Source organism: Rhyacophila brunnea, unplaced genomic scaffold (assembly GCF_057557595.1).
Source record: "Rhyacophila brunnea isolate RB1 unplaced genomic scaffold, BYU_Rbru_1.0 scaffold_4, whole genome shotgun sequence".
In the NCBI taxonomy this organism is placed as follows: Eukaryota; Metazoa; Arthropoda; class Insecta; order Trichoptera; family Rhyacophilidae; genus Rhyacophila; species Rhyacophila brunnea.
The window spans coordinates 28304742-28327392 of record NW_028233068.1 but is presented as its reverse complement, the minus strand read 5'-3'; the positions used below and the strand labels follow the sequence as shown (position 1 = coordinate 28327392).

Here is a 22651-nt window from a genome sequence, read left to right as displayed (position 1 = left end):
ATACAGTATCTTCTAAAATATCTTATTTGGACGTACAATATTTTTACAGCATAAAGATATCATGCAGACGAACATTTTGTGTATGTTAACTCAATTTCGACAAAAGCTGGACATACAATATCTTTGCACTAAACCAGCGATACTCAACCTCATGCGGCCCTTTAAGCTTTTATGTGCGGCCCGAAACACATTTATTATCAGGAATTTCGTATATCTTGAGATTCGTTTCGACTTTGACGCACAGATAGTGACACCCGAAGAGGATTGTCATTATGGTCCACATCAGATCTGGTAGAAGAGCGATTAATTTAAAAAAACACGCATAATTTTTAAAATCTCAAAAATGTTTTGTAAAAAAGGGGGGTTTCATGATTTTTTTTCGTCACAACAGTAGTGATGCGGCCCGCGTTACTTTACAAATATATGTATTTGGCCCAAAGAAAAAAAAGGTTGAGTATTGCACTAAACCATCGAATGTTTCAATTGGCAAATTACATAATTTCAAAAACCCGCCATAGACATACGAAAAAAAACTTTATGACGAATAATGTTGAGAAACCGATTAATTAAAATGCTACAGATAAATTCCGATTTTTTTTTATATTGATGCAACAAACTTATTATTGTAATTCTTGACCAATAAAAATGGGTGTATTCTTCTAATTTGAAAATAGAATACGATGGAAAAAAACTAATGTTAAAAACAACCATTTAAAATTGAAACACAAAAATCTTGTTCACCACATACATTGAATTCCACGGACACACATGTGTTTTATAAATAGACACCTCAGCTGATCGATGAAGCCTGTTAAATTTGTTGTCTTGCACAGTGGAAGTTATTTCTTTAAAACATATACAATAAATAATATTAAAATGATGTAATAATGTATCCAAGAATAGACCAAGTACATTAATGTGTACACAGGTAACCATACAGAATTAGAACTTACAAAGTCATCATTTGGATAATGGATAATTTTTTTCCATAAAAAACAGAACAAAACAATATTAACCCAGGGAATGAAAAACCAATGAACATCAATAAAATTATTTTATTTTATATCATTATTGTGAATCATAAAAGAAAAGTTTAGGATCAAAACATCCTAATCCGCTTATGTGAAATTTATGAAATAGTTCAACGAAAAATATGACTCCAACTTGCACACTTTATCTATACGATATAGTTGACATTCACAAAATACAGGTAACTTAATGCACTTACGCATATACAGTTGACTCAACAGTGATGGTAAAAAATGTTTGAGAGGATTGTCATTTTTGACTATAGCCCATATAGGTGCCAATATCGAAACACACCAAATTTTCAGCGAACGGGCTTGCACGTAGCTTTTGATTTATAGTTCATGCATTTGCCGTCACCAATCAGTCAAATCGCACTGCACGATAATGCCAATGGCGAATGAGTGTAACGAAATCAGAGCAAGAGAACGCACGTATATATTAATAACATAGTTGCTAGGACCACCCCTTAGCAACCAATAATAGTGGATTGGATTACGGATTTCTTCCGAAATAACTTTTCATACAAAACAGAATTAACTGAAAATGAATTCAATTCTACTTAAAGATGGCTAAAAGTATTAAAAGAATGCATTGGCATCGTGTTCTGATATATTCTAAAAATTTCAAATGTCTAGCTGGTCGGGAAGTTAGCTAAAAATTGATTGCAAGATTTGTACTGGATAAACAACCACCGGACAAACAAGAATACGAGCTAAGAAAAACGTGGTAATAAATAATCGAGTTGGATAGTTAGTTTATAGGAACGTATTGTTGATGCTATTAAACATAAATAATTGTCTTATATTGAAATTATAACTGAGATGGTTATATATTATGTCTCTTTAAATATTAGTACCAAGTCTACTACGTACCTTATTGTGAACTTGAAATGAAAAGTATTGTAGGAATACACCATGATGACAAACAGAAAAAATATCTTTATTATTTTATTAGCTCTTTATTATGTATAAAGCTTTCAGCATCAATGTGGAATAAATTAAAATCTCACTTCACTTATGAATTATTATTATGACTGCCTATACAATCTAATCAAATGCTCAAGAAGATTTACACCTCGCGTAATACGTCTAGGAGAAAGATCTTTTCAAGGAATGTTCTGAGATGTTTCCACCCCGCTTAACAGACTCTTTGGCCATGGACTCAGATGCTAAGTTCCACGACATCTCCGCACCCTCATCAAGACAGGATATCAAACCCATGACACGGGCATGGCCGACATAACAAATCCGTATAGCCATTCCAATGTCCTTGTCGGCGTTGCGTAAACCAATGCAATATGATCTGAAAGCAAAAAAATTAAATAGCATGGCAATTAATCACAAATTTATATCTGTTTCATGTTACTATATTAAGTTCAAAGATTTTGCATAAGTTTGGATAACAAGAGAGAGCTTTATGAACTTATTACAGCACTTGATGGAGGTTCTGGAATGCGTACATGTTAGTTGAACGCTAATGGTCAATAATAATGAGAAGTTTGTTACAAATGAATACGAAATGCAGCTAATTACAACGTAATTTCTGCTGAGATTTTTTAGCTTCACTTTCATATACCTACTTAGACTCCGTCTAGCAGTGGCAAGGGTTGGAGGTAGGCTAGATCCGACATAAATAGTGCACACTAAACTTTGTCAATCATGTGTATTTGTTTTCATTGAACTAAGAATACAATTTGCAGATGGTGCCAGTTAGATTTTAAAATTTAATTAAACCCTGACTAAACCATACCATAATAATTTATGTTTGCTATGGGCGATCTGACAAAATAGTGCATCCCTTTTCAGTCATACTTGTTTGTTTTCGTTGAATTAAGAATACATATTATTACAGATAGTGTTGGTTAGTTTTATTAAATTCATTAAGCCCTGCCTAACCAAACCATAATCGATAAAAAATATTCTTCTAGACTGCGGCAAGTTTAACGTGAAGCGTGGCAGTTTCGAGAACTACAATACTCACAATCCTTTCGTAATATATTGCAGCGCCACAACGGCGGCCATGACACTTCAACTTATAATTTTCGCACTCTATAAAATATCTAAAATTTTTGGATATTTTATAGAAAAATATATATTTTTTGAGTGTTATCTACTATGGCTTGGATTCGGCAGGTTTTAATTGATTTTTAAAAACTAACAAACACTATCTACACATTGTAGTATTAGTTCAATGAAAACAAATACGTTTGACGGACAAAGTTTAGTATGCACTATTTATGTCAGATCTTAACAGCCTACCTCCACCCTTCGCCACTGCCATCCAGAGCAGGTGTTCTCCAACATATTTTATGAAATTGAATTGAGAAATACAGTTGACAAATCACGACTCAACATGCAGAGGCAATGCGTATAGTCCAATGCGTAAGGCACTGGCTTCTCGTACCAAAGGTTCCCGGGTTCGATGCCCAGTGAGGTACATCTTTGTGATTTCCTCGATCTTGTGATTGTTGATTGTTGGACTGCTACTATTAAACTTGCTGCTGCTAATTGTGGCATTTTGTAGTGTTAAAAAGAGAAAAAATTGTTACATACTCATGTCTAATGTGAAAAAATATTTAACAGGCCTCGTGACATGTCGGAGAATATTATTTTTACCCACAGAACAGATTATTAAAATAGAAATATGAAAGATATAGTAGTGAATTTGAACCGGATGTGACTCATCGTTATAAGACAGCTAGTCATTGAAAAGTATTAGAATGTATTATAATTATAATCCTACAATGCTAAAAAAGCAAAAAAAATAATTTTGTCGATATACCTATAAATATCTACTAAAGCATGTACATATTATAATATGTAATGAAATTTAAATTACCTGGAAGCCCTGGATAAAACTGCAAACATAGCGTAAATTTCAGTAACCGCCATTGCCAAACGATTCACATTCCTGAAAAGTGAACATCCTTATTATAATTATATATTGGGTAATCAAAGATGTTGAATCTTATAATCATTGGGTGCAACAGTTTGAATAGCACTGAGTTAGTGTGATATATCATGAGGTAGTTAATATGCAAACTCGAAAAGTACTACCTATGTGCAAGAAGAATGTCATTTCCATGTCGCATAAGCACAGTCTCCGTGGCCAAATTCATCTTGAGAATGCAGGTCTCCAGCAGGTTGGCAGCATCACTGAGGCTGTGATGAAGGTTGTCTTTCAGTCGTAAAGATAAAGTGGGTTGTCCCGAGCTGATAGCTTTTTTCATCGCAAACATTGGATACATCAGAGGGTTTCTGAGCTAAAAGGTATATAGAAAACATTAACTATACATAATATAGTATTAATTATTATCTAGTCTTTGAGCCGTATGTATTAAGAATCATGTTGATATTGAAATTATCATAGTGTCTATGATTGAGTTTATAGTTAAACTTAGGTGCATATTACATAATATATTATAATAAACGTCTCTAACCTAAGTTTAAAATATTAAATACAAATTAATTTTATTCGCAATGTTCATGAAAAATATCAGGTAAATAAAAAAAATTAAGTACAGTAATTTGGGCATATACAGTAAACTCCTGATTATCCGTGTTCGTGTTCAGATGTTTGAGGCGGGTGGTGGGGGTGTCCGGAAGTCAGCTGAATTGGTTTCACTGGGAGCATGGATACATAGAAGAATCTTTGAAGATTGGTTCAAAACTATAATATACTGGGTCTCAGAAGTGAGAGATTTTTTGAAAAGTAAGGGGTTGCCACAGAAAGCAGTGTTGTTATTAGATAATGCTCTTTCTCATCCAAATGAAAGCATATTGAAAATGAACGACGGCCTTATGGTTGCAAAATTTTTATCACCTAGTGTTACATTAAGTGATGGGAGGTTTTGTATGGCGGCAAGTTTTTATCAAAAATAAACTTTTTTTTTTAAATATATTGAAAGTTTATCATAAACACTAACCAATCATTTGATAAATGTAGCGAACCGAAAAAAAAATCATTTTTCTTCAGTTAGGTTTATGTTCAAACACGATCGTTAACATGATCTTACTCCCTACTTCAGTTATCGTTTGTCAATTTATGGCTACGGCCGTATGTTGTAGCTTAACCACTGGGAAATGGCATATTTCAAAAAATTATTATTAATTATTCTTAGGTCAATAATTATTATAAAACAATCATTATTCGTAGGATGTTTTATCACAATTGAATGGTCAAAGACATAGCTTATAATCAGTGTCTTCAGAATTATCTTCAAATGTGTCAATCGTGCCCATTTTTTGAATAATAAAATGCCTAATTCTTGTCAAATTTGGGATCACAGAGATTATAAATATAATTTTTTTTATCGTACATATTTCACTATAAATAATGTTAACAATTCTACTAATGGGTTTATAAATGCGTTTAAAAATTAATTAACCTAAAAAATCTTAACACCACTGCACATGGATGTACTGAAATGTGACTATATTCTAAAACATTAGATCGAGAGGTTTAAAAGAATACTATTTTTTATGTAATAAAAATACTTTATGCAGTCATCAATGTTTAAAATAAATATAAAGGATAATACGGCTTCAAAATTATATAAATAGATTATCTACAACGTTGAAGGAATGTCCAGGCTTATGCTCTGAAAATACCATAAAATATCTATTTTGACTGTAATTGACAAATACTCCACCTATCAGAGGCACCTAGCGGAAAAATATGAAGCTTGCAATTTGAGACATTTTTTTGATAAATTACATTTCAAAATATTTTAATTAAGAAATACGTACCTATCTAAAAACATTAGAAAGGAAAAAGAAATTCATAGTCAAAGATAACCTTACAAATAAAAATAAAAAAAAATGTGAATTCATTAATGGATCCCATCTTATTATTACATAATATTTCAAGGTCATGTTTATTTTTTAAATTAATTTTATCAAGTTTTCTCTAATGAACAGAAAAGATTTTTGACGAATTCATAGTTTTATTGTTTTTTATTATATTTTAAACACATAAATTTTTTTAAAATCCTTTTTATTTGAGCTTTAATATTTTGAGCATAACAAAATAAAATTTTATATAATAGCAAAGATAGCATTGGCTTTCGTCGTTATTTTAATTTAATATCTACATTCTATACTATGTACAGGTCTTTTTCAGAGTGTATTAATCAATATTTGATAATTACCTTCTTGACTTCTATGGCCATTTCATGTCCAGCGTGTCGCAGGCCGACTAATCCGAGATAAACCCTTAACGGGCAACTCCCTTCCCCGAGCATATTCTCCAAATCCAAAGTTCTCTGTACTCCAAGATTAACATTGAGAGCATCATATATATCATTCAAGGAATCGGTGTAGGCCCTAATGCATAAGTCCCGACACGCTGCCGCTTCCAGTTCTATATCCTGTGAGATTAAGCCATCTGCCAAACCGGCAGTCATGTAGAGCGCGCTCGCAGCACGATAGTGAGATAAATTTGCAGACGTCAGCGCATCTTGGATATAAGGAACGGACGAATGGGGCTTGCCTGATGCATAAGTGCCTTTTATGTGGGAAACCTGAAATTAAAGAATAAATTTGTTTATTATGGTTTAAAATCCTGCTCGGTTTCTCGATTGCAAATTTCCTCAATAGAAAATTTTAAGATTTCAGGATTACTTTTTTTTTCGCATAAAAAATACAGCGGTTTCGCATCGGCTTATAATGTCAGAGTCCCAAGTTTGAATCCCAGGTCTGGCAAATTCACATGTTGTTTTTCAATGTGTGTTTGGACGCAGAGTATGTACATAATAGGTTGAGCAAGTGGCCAACATCCATTTCTCGTAAAAACAAAAATCTGTCAATACAAACAACCTCCACTATTGGATTGAACACGATATTGGATTGAATGTGGTTTAAAAAAAATTAATGTATTTGTAAAAAGTAATCGAATTATAGATAAAAAAAACTATTGTATTCTTAGAAAAATATCATTAATTTAATGACTTATATGGGAAAGCGGGATCGGAAATATCATGTACCTATAATTCCTATTATAATTACTCTAAAATCTTTTGGATAACAAACTAATTTATTATTTGACACCAGCTTGTTGATTATTTAGCATTTGCACTTTGATTTTTGCAGTCCTGAATTTACTTTTATTTGAATCGAGCATTATGTAGAAAAATTGACATACCCAATCATAGATATACCATTTTCAGAAACGCGTTTTCTATCTGACGCCATACTTTTTTGTATATTTCTGTAAATTATTTGTAAAAAATTAATTGTAATATTGTTAAACACTTTCCATATACTCAATAGGTATATTCAAATCACAATTATTATTCTACAAAGTATTTAAATCTGAAATCGGCACACTGGTGTACAAAAACATTTAGCCTGATAAAAGGAATATTTCTCTACTAATTACTAAGAAAATATAATCTGATTGCAGGGCACTGGTACTTATCTGTCAAACTACTTAATAGGAAAATGATTGTCATTTGTTTTCGTTTGAGAGCCCAATTATAAGAGCCCATACGCACTTGCGGCTAGCTGCGGCGGCCTGCCGCCTATGTATTTTGTATGCAAAGTGCCTACACCATACCCACTACATCTCGGCGGTTTGGCTACCGCGGTGGTTGTCATGCACGGCGCGGCCCGCCTGCGGTCTACCACACCGCAGAGCGCTACGTACTAGAAGGTTAGTCGGCGGCTGACCGCGTGAGTGTTCACACGTGTTTTTTGTTAAAAACTTATTTCGATATCGAATGTATTTCGACACAGCCCCCTTGAAGATAACCGCAAATCCGCTAGTGCGTATGAGCCCTAAACGATTTCTTTATTTGATAATTCAGTATTTTTTCAAATTTAGAGTTTGCCATGATGTAAAACATCGAAAATTGATGACATTTCACGTTTATCATAGGAAATTATATTTTAATATTGTTACCTACCTATATGTTTTGTCAAATTATTTTTATTATCTACCTTCATAATAATACACGGTTATCCTTAATTTTTGCATTGATATACTAATTTGAATAAGTACCTAAAAATACTTTTATACTTACCTTTTCTTGACATTATTTATTAGAAAGTCATAGGTAGATATTCTTGTACCATAAGCTTGCCAACTAGGCATCTTTAAGATAATTCTGGGGCATGAACAATATTTAATGCCTGACTGCTTAAAACTGGACAAACTGTTAGTAATGTTTAAAGTCCTTTTAATTTCGCAGTTCTAAAAACAATGATATTGTTCTGATCACAATTTCATTTACTTTTTTAGAATTAGTCAGGAGGCCGATTACTAAACCATACGACCCCCACAGAGTTATATTAAATTACTAAATACGAGAAATAGTTCATAGCCATTTAACCGAACTATTAGGTTCTTGCTCAATCAAAAAACAAAAGGAATAAATTTTACCGCAACAGTTTACATGTCCGAAAAATAAAACTATCAATGCAAAAGTGACAAATCATGTCAAACTGACAGAGAGAAATTACGCCCTAAAGCAAAAACCGTGCTGTAAAAATATTAAATACTTATTACAGTGAGTAATTGAATACCCCAAGTCAAAGCGTATCATAAAATTAGATTTATTTCACTATTATATTAAAATCCACCACTATGTGGTTAGGATGCCAATCCGAATCTATTGACTAGCGAAGACAGATGGCTGCTGGTAGCTGGCTTCAATAGTTATTATAAAACTTATTACTGACTAAGCTAAATCATAGATCACGAGAGTGTTACTAAATGTAGGATTTCATGAGGCAAAATTATATTGAAGCGGCATGGAAATATTTTTTTAAAGCACTTCCAGAATAATGATATATTTTGTCTGAATATAATTATTGCCCACGGGGTAGTTTTGCGTAAAACAAATGTCAGTATTGAAGACAATTTGCAAATAAATATCTTAAATTAAGTCATTTTAAATATTTTATATCTTGTAGTAAGAAAATTTGTAGCATTTTATACAAATAAAAACATCCATGCAAGGATATTTTAGTAATTGATAGGTGTAATGAGATGATTTCAAAAATATGTAAGTAATTGAAAAGATAATCAAGTATTTAAGTACTTATATATAAATACCAACTGAAGAATATAAAGTAAAGTAAATTTACCATATCCGTAATAATCTTCCCGAGTGATCCGAGATATATGGCTGCTGTGTCCATTCGGAAGTTTATGAGGATATTCTGAATAACCATTGTTGATTTTGAATTTGCGCCTGTCGTGTCCAGGGTATCCTCATCACCGAGAAGCCTAGCTAAAAAACAAACAAATATGCCGTTCATCAGCTGGACTTGGATTGGATGTAAAAATAATAAAAATGTACAAAGCCATAATAGAACTAAGGCTACTTCATAGCATAAATAAGTAACAAATTCATTTTCCAGAAACAAATTAAGTAGGTCTACTTATAATATGTCAACATTATAAAAAGTTTTTTATATCACATTATTTTGCAAGAAATTTTTAACCATCAATTTTTTAAATGAAAGAATACATAATATTATGAACCAACATAGATTTTCAAGTGAGGAATATTGTCATATTAGTTATTCCTATTTGCATTTAAATTTAATCACAATATTACATTTACATTGTTTATTCTGAAATTTCTGGTAACTGTTAATACATATTTCAGAGTATTTTTAAATCACAAAACCATATTACACTAACTCTAAATATAATATTTCCAGAAAAGTAGCATTATCCTGAAATCTTTGTTTTGAAGTAATAATGTTAAATCACGGTGGTGGCGCACCATTTCAAAAATCATTATGAAACATGCTGCGCCTTATCACTCAAAGACTGTCAGTCCCATCTATACGAATTCCCCAGGTTGTTTTGAAAAAAAACTTTGATTGGATTCTTTAAATCAATAAGTTGATTTTTTTAAAATTGAATAATTATTTATTTAAGAAAAAGGGATAAAATCTTGTTTAGTAGGTACAAAACATATTATGTCAACACATTTTTTTAATTAGAAACTTTAATCCAACAAAGTAATAGGGATAAAAAAGATTTTTTGGATGGCAAGTATGGCGAGTCATTTAAACTATGTAAATTACTGAAATCTAGTGTTTTCATGATTTGATGACACAAGTTTCAGTTTCACAGGGTTCAATTCAAATTCAAAGAAACAACATTAAGTGTTTCTCTAAATGTCTAAAATATTAAAAGGTCATCATCAAAGCAAACTAAAATGTTTTTTGGCAACAATAGAATACGTTAATTATCAAGAAAGTTACATGCTGTTTCAATACTTGATTAATTATTATAGTAATATCAATTTTCGATTTTACATAATATAAACTCGCTTCATTTGTCCATTAATAGTTTCCTTGCGAGGATAGTTTTGACTGTATCTATATAACACAATGCCCGGTCTGGATGGCTCAGCAAGTTATGACTCAGACGACTTGTCTCAGTAGTCTCAAAATGCAGACCTCAGACTAAAATATTTAATATAATTCACCTTTTTGAACGCAAACATGTCATATATAATGAAAACATGGCAAACAGCGAAACAATACATTATACAGGGTTATCCAATTTGTGATACAAATTTCACGGTTCTATCATTTATTACCTGTCAAATATGTTGTGCGTATTTTTTGACATGTTCTTATTTGAAAGTCTACCATTTAACACAATGGATCGTTTCTCCACCAGTGCACAAAAATCGTACAATCATACTATGAAAATAGCAAACCTTCGACAGTCGTACTACAAAAATTAAGGTCAGAATTCGGTAGAAATCATCGCCCACCTGAAGGCTGTATTCGCAAGCTGATTAAACAATTTGAAGATAGGTACTGGTAGTGTTTTAGACCGCCAGACTGTACATGTTCGTCAAGTCTATGCACATGAAACCATTGCTGATGTACGATATAGTGTGGCTGAAGAGCCAGAAATGTCAATTCCATGAAGATTGCTGTCATACAGTTCTTTATGGTGAATTTTGCATAAAGACTCTCATCTACACCCGTATAAGTTCCAGCTCATGCAAGAACTAAAGCCAGCGGACCACGGGCAGCGTCGCAGATTCGCCAATTGGGTATTGAAATTGCGGGCAACAGATAATGATTTTTCAAGGAAAATCATCTTCAGTGATGAGGGACATTTTCACCTCAATGGATACGATGATAAGCAAAACTGCCATATTTCAGACGAGGAAAACCCACAAGTGATTTAAGAGGCCGCTACATGCTGCGAAAGATACTGTTTGGTGCAGTTTTTGAGCTAGAGGCGTCATCAGGCCGAACTTCTTTGAAAATGATGAAAGAGCGACCGTTATGGACGATGAAGTCCACTATAGATAACTAACTTTTTGTGTCCGGAATTGGAAGATTTTAATTTGAAAAACGTGATTCCACAGGATGGGGCCACATGCCATACAACATGTGAAACACTTATTGAGTGAAAAGTTTGATGGCCATTTAATTTCAAAACTTAGAGACTTTAATTGGCTATCAAAATCGTGCGATTTAACACCGTTGGATTTCTTTTTGTGGGGTCATTCAAAAGGAAGTACCTATGACAACAATCCTCAAACTCTTGACGTGCTTAAGGACAACATCCGTAAAGTTATGGCCGAAATAGAGAGCCCGAAATATGTGAAAAAGTCATCAAAAAGTGACGTAAGCGCATCGTGAGCTGCAAGATGGCCTTTGGAAGTCATTTGAATGATATTGTGTTCCACTTGTAATTGCAAAGACCAAATTATTGATCGATTGAAATAAATATATTCTCAAAAAGTTTATCTAAAAAAACAAATTAGTAGCAAAACTTGGATAACACTAAATATAATAGTTTTGTTTTCATCAACTAGGAAAATTTATGAACTTTGTAGCAGCAATCGATTTAAAATGTTGTGATTTAGTCATTTTTAATTTATTTGAAATTCTTGAAAGTCTGTAAGAAAAAGAGTGCTACCGAAAAATAGCAGAAAGGCATCACTGATTTATACTTATATGCACTCACCTGGTGTGTCATTAAATAGAACGCAGTTCTTTTCAAAATTTACCCCTGCAGCACCAGGCTCCACCAGAAAAGACTGCAGATTTTGCATTCGATTTTCCGCACAGATGACCACCATGTATGTATCTTGGTCAACATCCATCTTTTCAATTAATTTCTCCCCCGTGATGGTCCACCCGCCAACACCGTTATAAGATGCTTCAGTCCTTAGATCGGGTTGGTCGGGACTAGTAGAATGTTTTTCATTTATACAAACACGAATTTTAACAGAGCCATCTGTAAATCCTGGGATCAATTCGTTGCGCTCGTTCTCAGGAATATTTTCATCCACAAGACAGTACATTCCCATCCAGTGGTCACGGATATGTTTAGCGACATCCACATTATGGCTTAAGGATTCTAGAATTCGTAATCTTTCAGACATATTAGCCTCTAGACCACCGTGAAAAACGGTGGCTGGAGCACCGACGATTCGCCATTTTTTCAAATTTGAATAGATTTCATCTTTTGTCTGTTTTTCGTCAGTTATAAGGTTGTTAATTGCTTCAATGCGCTTATCCAGAGCATAGATATCATCATTGTCAAGTACTTCTAAAAATTCTAAAGTGTCGTTTTGACAAGTTCCGAGAAAAATGTTCTTTATAATCGGTTTGAAAGCTGTCTTACGATTCTGTACTCTTGGCGCTACATGAAACACTTCTTTTTCCTGGGGTGCCTTTAATGGTTCCGTTATTTCAGAAGTCTTGGTTGATGCGTACTTTACTAGGCATTTATTACCATTATTTATGTAAGAAATCAATGCTTTGGATGGGTTAAGATTTCTTCTTACACACATACACCGTGTGATATTCATGTTTTGTTTTTGTAAAACTAAAAAGGAGTCACTTACACTCACCGGTTTCCTACTAAATTGTCGTAAACTAAGACCATGCTTTTTAAGCCGCGTTGACACGGTCCAAGTAGACTTGGATAGGAATAATTAGTATGAAGATGTCTCATCCAAGTGACAGCTTCATACTATTTATTCCTATCCAAGTTAACTTGGATGGCACTCGATCCAAGTACACTTGGACCGAATGCCATCTAAGTGCACTCGTATGTGACATCTTCATACTAATTATTCCCATCCAAGCTATTTGGACCGCGTCCTACTCATCCAAGTTAACTTGGATAGGAATAAATAGTATGGAGCTGTCACTTGGATAGGAATAAATAGTATGAAGCTGTCACTTGGATGAGACATCTTCATACTAATTATTCCTATCCAAGTCTACTTGGATCGTACTTGGACCGTGTCAACGCGGCTTTAAAAGGCTACTAACGATGTATGATTCATTCGATCTTATATTATTTCTTTCAATTTTTTTATATTATCACTTACAAATTACTGACAAAACGTCAAAATTAATAGAATAGAAATTGCATAACCTCGAAATTATAATATTATCATCTATCCAATTCTCGGATTTAGTGTTGCCATATTTCCACATTGGAATTATAGTGCAGCGCTCCAAAATTATAGTATTCTGCAAAAAATATACCTAGTAGGTAGGTACTCGTTAAATGACCAATAATTTATACTTATCTGCATCTTCAAAAAAATACACGTAAAGTGATTAATGATAGGCATAAAGCCTACCAAAAAAGCGCTCGACGCGCTCACTACTGAGTAGGCCCCCTCCCACCCGCGCATTACCCTTCACCGATGTAATAAGGGGCCCAAGAAGCACAAAATAATTATTATTACAGCGTCTCTCATAACAAAGCAATAAAAATATTATATTATTTCTCGGGGCTTGTAATTAAAATCGGACACGCAATAACTAAACAAAGAGTACACTGTTCTTATATAATGGCTTCTCGCCCGTCTTATCGACACGCTTCGGGGAGCGTGATTTTGCTTGCTGTGTTCAATGAATGGACTACGTTGTATTTTCGTTAATTCGTATCGCTGAGAACTGAACTGAGGTGACTCATGGGGCAGGCGGGCACAAGACGTCGTCAAATCTAGGGTGCGCTGGCGTATTTGATTACGTTGTTTTTCCGATGATTTACGCGCCACTTGTAGAAATTTTGCGCGAGCGCTCCACCGCTGCGTCAATGGGCTTTATGCCATAGGATTTTTTTAATAAATAAATTCTAATGCGAACTTATTTTCTGAATTTTCGGACTATAGTACAAAAATACAATAATTTATTATAGGTACTATGATTGGCAATACTGTCAATAATCTTGTTGTCACAGGCATAGATAATAAAATAATATTGTAAAATCACCGGGGTCAATAGTACCTACATGGTTCAAGAATAATTATTTCTACAAAAAATATAGCGGATTGTCTAAATCTCTAGGTGGGTTTTTGTTTCTCACAAAAATAAAGGGAATTTGAGAAATTCCTATCCCTTTTTTTACTACTTCAGTCCAAAAAAATGGACAGACAAATTTTAGTACTTACTTAGGTATATTAGGTATTTCGTTTCAAATCAATGTTGAAGGCTTTTTTATGTATTTCGAACAATTCTTTTCTAGGCTTCCCCAACAATTCTAGTACCTACTTTGCACCAAACGATATTAAGGCTATACTTCTAGCTATATACAACGCGTACAAAACAAAAGATAATTTGTCATAAAAATTCAACATAAGTCCATTTAATGTTATGTTTATTGTTCTATTGGTAATAATAATGAAGAGAGTTTTACCTACCAATAAAACTCTTATTATTCATGTTGACTTTGAAGTCCTTGAGATAGGGTTTGCTCTTCCTTCTTCGCGTGAGGTGTTATTCTACCAATTTAATTTCCTTTTTCTTGTCGTTGGTCATTTCTCCCTTTTTATTTACTGGTCATACCCGCGCGTCCCTTTTTATGTAGGGAGTTTGGGACTCCTTTGTCTTCATTATGATATGGCTCAAGGAATCAGGTAGAAGTTACCTGGACTTCAAAGTCAACATGAATAATAAGAGCTTTATTGGTAGGTAAAACTCCTTTCATTATTCGAATTTGACTTTGAAGTCCTTGAGATATCTGTTTGTTATCACCTGGACTGCGTGATCATCTGGCATTTTGGTGAATTTTGACTTTTTGGTACCAAAATTCTTATAATAATTTTCTCTTTGAAACTGTGTTACAAGATTTAAAAAAATCTTTATGGTTTATGACATAGCAGGGCATCAAGGTTCTATATCAGATGCACTGGTAATTTGTTTTGGAACAACATGGTTCCATTTAAAATTTGAAAGCAACTATGGACCATTTGCTGTAAAAAAAATAATTTTGGAGCAATATGGTTTCATTTCTGTTCAGCTGTCAAACTAGTATGTTTCTGTCAAATATTCGCGCTTAATTTTTCAACAATTTAATTAAAATAACATACAGATGAGCAATATTTTAAGTGAAAGGGGTATTGTGGACATTTAAGAGGATGATAATACTACGAATATACCTCACCAACCTACAATATCGTTGTCTAAATACAAGGTAAGTTTGAGGTTATGTACTATTTTTGTTATTCATGTATTGCAATTTATTATTCTATTTTGTTTCAAATTTAATATAAGTAATTCTATTATCTTTTTATTTTCAGCAACAATCTCGATTTATTGGATAATATAAACGATCTTCAAATTATAGGTACTGTTTGATGATATTACAATTGATGAGAATTTTGGGTACTTATGTTTCTTTTCAAATGAGTACTTAATTTATTTGCTGTTCTTTCATATTTTGTAAATTTGACATTACATCTGAATAAATTGTTTCTAGAATACGTCATAATTTCATATATATTCTCCTTTTTATTATTCAGGTAGGTGGAAGTACTTGGAGAAGTTGCAGAGTATGTTGTTTGCGAAGAAAACATAGATGTTGGCGATGATATTGACTAAATAATAATAGTTGCAATAGCTCTTTTCATAAACTATTTAATTATTACTTCATGAATCACTGCAGTGACAATACAATGATATCTTTATTAAGTTTCATTTAAAAATTGAGTAATTTGAGAGGTTTTGTAATAATAGTTTTGTGAAAGTATTTTTTTATGCCAGTCTATTATCATAAAAACATTTTTTTCAGAGCTGTGAAGTTATGTGAGTACACTAGAGAGTTCATCATGGATCATATTATGGATTCTAACAACAAAAACCATGAAAGTGAAGATACTTTCCTGTCATTTTATAAACTATTAATTTTGTTCTAAATCTCAGTATTATGCAACATTTTTTTATACCACGTCCTGTCATTTTTCATAAACTATGTTTAATTTAATGTTGTTCTAATAAAGAATTAATTGGAAAAGGTATTTTTATTCAATTTTAAACACAATAATTAAGCCCTGTAGCAAAACATTTTCACAACATCAAGGTTCAATAATCAGATAGAACTTTGTTGCTCTGATTTTTTTCGATTTTCAGAGCAATTAAGTTCCATCACAAAATTTTAATGTCTGGATTAGATAATATCAGATATATTTAGTTTATAATGCTTTGAAAATACAAACATAATGCAATAATAATAATATTGTTAATATCTACCAATTTTCATTGCATATAGTTAAGATTTTATTCATATTCAAAACTTTGGAGCTCAATATCTCAGTTTGGTATAAATGCCAGATGATACCTTGTTGTTCTAAGGTCACGTAGGTGTTGGGTATGCCAAATTCCTGTATGTGACAATGATTCATTGACGAGGTATAGACCATCGTGACGTTCAATGTATAGGGTTGAATGTCGACTCATTACGCCAGTTAACTCTCTTTAAGATATCATCTATTGGGTATATTTACAGTTTTAGGAAGCCACCACTGAGTGGACACTGCCTGGTGATTCTTGTACCCCTGCTTCCAACAGTACTGACCTTATTCAATTCCCTATAACTGTCCTGGTGGCTGGTTTTGGTGGTCATCTAATTCCGAAATATCCCCACCTTCCTCCTTGGGTTTGACATGCAGACGAGTTTCCGTAACCAGAATACTGGGTCGATGTTCTGACACGTGGAAGCGCTTAGCTTCCATTCCGATTGACGATGCTTGGCGGTATCTGTCTTTGCGCCAAACCTTGGCTATACAATTATGTGGTCACATTTATCCACTAATCCATTGTCTACTATTACTGAGTAGTGTGAGGTCATGAACCCTTCGTCCCGATGCGAGAAGCAGCCGAGTAGCTGTCCTGCGAGACGTCTCGTATAGGTTATACTCCACCGGTGTTGTTTTCCTAAGATTATCTAGGTGCCATTCATCCTGGATCCCAAACCGGTGATTTGACGGGTTTGGTTTTATGTACCGAAATTGCCTTTAACATAATATATTGTGTTGTACTACCACGTTGATGCTGATATCTCCAATGATCATCGGTCAAAATGTGGCTATGGCTGACTTATGCACCAGGATGGTGTTGTACGACAAACCCTCCGTGTTGTCCAAGTAGCCTAGGTATCAGGCCAATTCCATTATGATCCATTAGGTTCGTGTTACACCATGTCATTGTCTTCCATTTGTTTCAAGCTGGTTTGTAAGTTTTTAGAGTCGAAGGCCGCCATCTGGAAGTAAGGAGTGCCCTTTCTTCCACCATTCAATTTGATGTTATTTCACCCCACCCGCAATTATCCATAGTTAAAGGGACAGGTTCTAGGTCCTTGGAGGTGGACGGTTGGTCTCCGTACCTACTAGTGTCGTATGTAGGTGAGGTATTGTATGAGGAGGTACTATCGCCCTTTTTCGTAAGTCCACTCCCCAAATGCATTTTTTCCAGCTCGGTGCCACTAGTAAGTACTTCCCTTTTGCCGAGTTCAGGTGCGCTAGGACTCGTGGAAGTAAGTTTGGTGGGGGAAATATCCACGCCAGTCTGAAGTCCTATACTCGGCTGAAGGCGTCGTGAAACAGCGCGCTACTGTCTGTACCGTCTCGTGAGACGTATGTTGCAACGACATGTGCTGTTTCGCTTGCGAATAAATCCACCTCGGGAACTCCCCATCCTTGAAACAGGGGGGTGGTTGCGGTGTTGATGAGGTGCCATTCGGGAATGAGTTGTCTGCGGGAGAGATGATCTGCCACGCAGTTGTAATTTTTGCGGAGGTATTGTGCAGTAAACGTGATGTTGGCTCGACTGGTAAATACTAGTATCTGTCGGCATAGGTTTAGGAGAGTGACAGATTTTGTGCCGCCCTCGTTGTTGATGTATGCCACCACTGTTTTGTTGTCTGCCTGCAGAAGCAGATCTGATACTATAATTGCTTGTACCCGAGATTGAATTGCAAACATTTCCTTCCTGTTGGAATGCCATGCCATGTGCTAACTGGTCTTGTTTCCACGTACCTGATAGGTAGTGTTCATTCAGTTGGGCTCCCCAGCCTGTGTCGGCTGCGTCTGTCGTCAGGAAGTGATTGAATATTGTTCTGTGTGTCAACTCTAAGGATCCTATCACCTGGATCTACCACATGATGTCCTGTTAGGCTTGTGGTGAGATTGTCGCCTATTGGCAAGAATGGGACCTCGACAATATTGATGACTGGAGCTTTGTAGCTGTCGGCAATGCAACCTTCCTCGTGGAGGTAGGATGCGAAGTTAAGTCGCCCCAGAAGGGATTGAACATGTGCCTGTCTGAGGGACCAACTGCCTTTTTGTAGCTGCGTTGCATCAACTCTGAGGATCCTATCGCCTAGAGCCACCATATGATGTCATGTTGGGCCTGTGGTGGGATTGTCATCAATTGGCGAGAATGGGACCTCAGCCATATTGATGACTCGAGCGTTGTAGCCGTCGGCAATACAACCTTCCTCGTGGAGGTAGTATGTGAAGTTGAGTCGCACCAGAAGGGATTGGATATATGCCTGTCTGAGGGACCAACTGCCTTTTTGTACCTGCGCTGTGTCAACTCTGAGGATCCTATCGCCTAGAGCCACCACATGATGTCCTGTTGGGCCTGTGGTGGGATTGTCATCAATTGGCGAGGATGGGACCTCAGCCATATTGATGACTGGAGCGTTGTAGCCGTCGGCAATGCAACCTTCCCCGTGGAGAAAGGATGTGAAGTTGAGTCGCCCCAAAAGGGATTGGATATGTGCCTGTCTGAAGAACAACTGCCTTGTTGTACCTGCGTTAGCAGATTGTGACGGAGTGCTACACACTTATCGGGCGACAGAAACCTCCGCTTGTTGTGTGTGTCCCACGTGATGTCCAGGAACCCTCATTGTTGGCTTGGGATCAGACAGGATCTTTTTATATTTAATAACCACCCCAAAGACTGTAGGAAGGTTATCCTGTATTCCACCTGAACCGAGACTGTTTCTCGGATTGGTTGGCTACTAAAAAGTCTTCTAGGAAAGTGAATATTCTCAGCGATTCTTTCGTAGGCGTTCGGCGACCCAATTGTTCAGGGATGCAGACATAATTGGAGCGGCTGACAGCACGAACAGGAGACACGTGAATTGTAAAAGCTCCCCTCAGTAGGCTAGTCGAACTAATCGACGATGTTGAGAAGCCATGGGTACCTAGAGATACGCCTGACTTAGATCTATTATAACTAGCCAGTCTTCTTTTTGTAAGACGGCTGGAACCTCGTAATGGTGAATTAGTTTGAATGGCTTTGGTTGTAGGAACACATTTAAATGCTTTCGGTTGAAAACATGGCATAGGGTCCCGTCTTGTTTCTTGATCAGAAACAGGGTTGAGAGAAAACTGGGGGTTGGACGCGCTTCTTCTAGAACCCCTGAGTTCTTTAAGTGCTCGATCTCGAGAGTGACATCTGCTGAGTGTTGCGTTTGAAATTCTTTCCGTAAAAGTAAAGAAGAACTTACCAATGGTGGTGTCCGCGCAAAAGGTATGCGGGCTACGGCTATTATTTTTACCAATGTTGGAGGGGGGGTACACTACGCCATCCAGACTCCCCGAAAGTCTCTTAGGCGGTCCCCAATGTTGTTGGTCGTCCAGATGCGGTCACCTACGCTTAGAGTACGGATCCCTGGTGGAGCCCGTACCTCCGATGGAGAACTCCCTTCCCACAGGACGTCGCCCCTTGGGAGTACCCCGGCCATAATGTGAGTTCGAGGGCCTTCCGGGACTCTGAGCTTGGAGGAATCCTTGATAGTGCCTCCCGAGTGAAGGTATCCTTCACTGAGGACGAAATCACCTGGCGCCGAGCTTGTATAATCTCGGCGCGCTTCCCGGTAAGGATCTGAGTCATGTCCTCGCAAATTTTATTATGCGTTGTCCCCAAAACACTCTTCGATTTTTTGGTACAGGCCCATCGCTGTTATGATGTTTTGAGGATTGGTTGCCCAATCCACTAACCCTTGCATAACCTTCCAGAAGCTGTTCCGTTGGGAAAACATCGCATTCTGGAGGGTTAGCTGATGACGAGTGGTCGTACCGACTCAACTCGTCATTTAGACCTAATTACGACCGTAGGGGCCACCAAGAATTGTTTTTGGGCGTTGTGCCACTTTTGCCGGTCCCCCTGCTGAAATAAGGTACGTAACGAGGATACCTCAAACATCAGCGTCTTAACCAACGCTCGTATGTTGAACTTTTCCTCCTGTAGCAGTTCTGCTTCGCCATCTGGTGTCCATTGCTTTTAGAATATCCTCCTCACGGTTATTCAGATGTTGCGCCATAATCACTGATCACTTAACGTTCACTTAACTATCACTTAACGTTCGTCCAAGATATTTTTTTTTGATAGTTAGTAATGAAATGTCAGACGCTACATCTAAACAATAAGAAAGTCAAATCCAGAATGAAGACAAAGGAGTCCCAAACTCCTTACATAAAAAAGAGACGCGCGGGTATGATCAGTAAATAAAAAGGGAGGAATGACCAACAACAAGAAAAGGGAAATTAAATTAGTAGAATAACACCTCACGTGAAGAAGGAAGAGCAGCAAGCCCTATCTGAAGGACTTCAAAGTCAAATTCGAATAATAATATTACCTATATTCATTGACATGTTTTCTTTTTCAAGTAAATGGGTAATGTTTTTTATCGTCTTTACACGATTTAAGAATTAATTCCCCCGTCACCATCACAAAACAAATTGACGTTTTCACAGCTCGACTTCGTTCTCCGATTGGCAGCGAGTCCGAAATTTCGTCGCACCTATAGTTGAAAATTATTTGCCGTTTCACTGAAGTATGCTCTTAAGAAAATATCAAAATTATAGTAGTTTTGGCGTAATTTGTAATGTAAAAATTAATATCCTTTATCGTAGACTACGCGGATCAAGACCTAGAATAATTATTATTCGAACCGGGACTCACGACCTCTAATGCCATAGACTAATAAATACTATCTATACCATAGACTTTCATATTAATCATTATATACTATCTGACGCGTCGCTCTTCGGCCATCTTGTGCGTTACAAAACAATCAATAATAATTGACATTTGAGTTTGTTGACGCATTTGACAATCATATTTTATTAGGTACGTGTGGGTATTGGGTGCGTATTTACGGTATTTATCATGCATTGTCACTTTGACAGATTGACGAGAGTATTTTGTTCATATACGTATATTATCTGTGGTCAGAGTGTGTCTTCGTATTTCTTCATCAATTATTGAGAAAAGTGCTCACATAAAATAATCACAGTTATGACCAGGCATGCACGAAACTGTACAGCGGGTGCAGTCTATACTTATCACGAAAAGAAAAAAGATGCTGCAGCCTCGGGGTACGGGTCTATTAGCCAGCGAGTAGGCAAAGATTCCGTTCGAAGTTTTGACTGCTGTAATCTAACTTTACAACCGTGCCGAAACCCGGTCGTTACTCGAGAGGGTTACTTATTCGACAAGGAAGCTATACTACAATATATCATAACAAAAAAGAATGAATACAGTCGCAAATTAAAGGAATTTGAGCGTCAAAATAAAAAAGAAGAAGAGGAGCTCAAAGAGTTGGCTGCAGCTGAAAAGCGATCCAATTTAGTGAAATTCATGAATACTGAAAAAAATATTGTCAGTGCCTCATTCAAACCCAGTACGAGTACACAATCTACTGAATTTCGTTCAGTTTCCAATATGGCTAATGGAAAAAATACTGACCTACCTAGCTTTTGGGTTCCGTCACAATTGCCGGATGCAAAAAAGACCAAAATTGTTAAACCCGACAGTACAGTGCGGTGCCCTATAACAGACAAACCTCTCAAAATGAAAGACTTGATCGAAATCAAATGGACTTTGGTGAAGGATCCAGATGATAAAAAATCTTTGATTGCCAAGGAAAGTCGTTACATGTGCCCGGTCACTCATGATGTGTTAGGTAATTCTGTACCGTGTGTGATTCTTACTACCACCGGTGATGTCATAACACAAGAATGTTTTGAAAAAATCATCAAAAAAGACTGGATACACCCTCTGAATAATGAGAAAATATCTGAGAAAGATGTGGTAGTTTTGAAACGAGGTGGAACTGGCTACAGCACCACGAATGATAATTTACAAGGTACCAGTGAGCGGCCAGTGCTTCAGGCTTAAATGCCCTTCTGAAGAATTACTTATTAATGTATTGGAATATTTTAAACAAATAAAATTACCTATTTAAATTATGAATCTGATGGTATTTATTATTAATGATAAGCTTAGGATTAAAACAAAAAACTAGGTACAATATATCATTCCAATAGCTCTATTTAAACTTGCCGTGAGTATTTCAGAACATGGTAGTATCCACA

General features: G+C 35.8%; 2 protein-coding genes and 1 long non-coding RNA gene across 12 annotated transcripts; 2 read left to right on the top strand and 1 right to left on the bottom strand.

Moving 5' to 3' along the window:
• Positions 1-7: 7 nt before the first annotated feature.
• LOC147067208 (complex I assembly factor Egm, mitochondrial-like) lies at positions 8-13676 on the bottom strand. 10 transcript variants are annotated; one of them, XM_085954340.1, is made up of 7 exons: positions 13564-13676; positions 11986-12902; positions 9117-9262; positions 6179-6550; positions 4086-4291; positions 3868-3939; positions 8-2331 (listed from the first exon to the last, which is right to left on the bottom strand). In XM_085954340.1, exons 2-7 carry the CDS (start codon positions 12833-12835, stop codon positions 2118-2120), a joined length of 1860 nt encoding a protein of 619 aa, XP_085810466.1. In that variant the 5' UTR covers positions 12836-12902; positions 13564-13676; the 3' UTR covers positions 8-2117. The 10 variants fall into 10 exon arrangements, with proteins under 10 accessions (XP_085810466.1, XP_085810462.1, XP_085810465.1 ...); XM_085954336.1 differs by lacking the exon at positions 13564-13676 and adding an exon at positions 13411-13457 and having other exon boundaries at positions 11986-12946; XM_085954339.1 differs by lacking the exon at positions 13564-13676 and adding an exon at positions 13411-13457.
• Positions 13677-15035: 1359 nt separating this feature from the next.
• On the top strand, positions 15036-16278 carry LOC147067207 (uncharacterized). The gene is made up of 3 exons (XR_015071472.1): positions 15036-15459; positions 15566-15650; positions 15788-16278. It is a non-coding gene; the product is annotated as an uncharacterized LOC147067207 (long non-coding RNA).
• A 5024-nt stretch (positions 16279-21302) lies between these two features.
• On the top strand, positions 21303-22529 carry LOC147067206 (nitric oxide synthase-interacting protein homolog). Its single transcript, XM_085953821.1, has one exon. It carries the CDS (start codon positions 21573-21575, stop codon positions 22452-22454), a length of 882 nt encoding a protein of 293 aa, XP_085809947.1. The 5' UTR covers positions 21303-21572; the 3' UTR covers positions 22455-22529.
• Positions 22530-22651: the final 122 nt, after the last annotated feature.

Excerpts from the sequence above, each read along its gene's own strand:
- LOC147067208 (XM_085954334.1), bottom strand. Across the intron at positions 9,263-11,985 it reads TCTATTTAATGACACACCAG|CTAGGCTTCTCGGTGATGAG; the intron begins GTGAGTGCATAT and ends TTTGTTTTTTAG. Across the intron at positions 2,332-3,867 it reads GTTTTATCCAGGGCTTCCAG|ATCATATTGCATTGGTTTAC; the intron begins GTAATTTAAATT and ends TTTTGCTTTCAG.
- LOC147067206 (XM_085953821.1), top strand. The coding sequence starts at position 21,573 with ATGACCAGGCATGCACGAAACTGTACAGCGGGTGCAGTCTATACTTAT.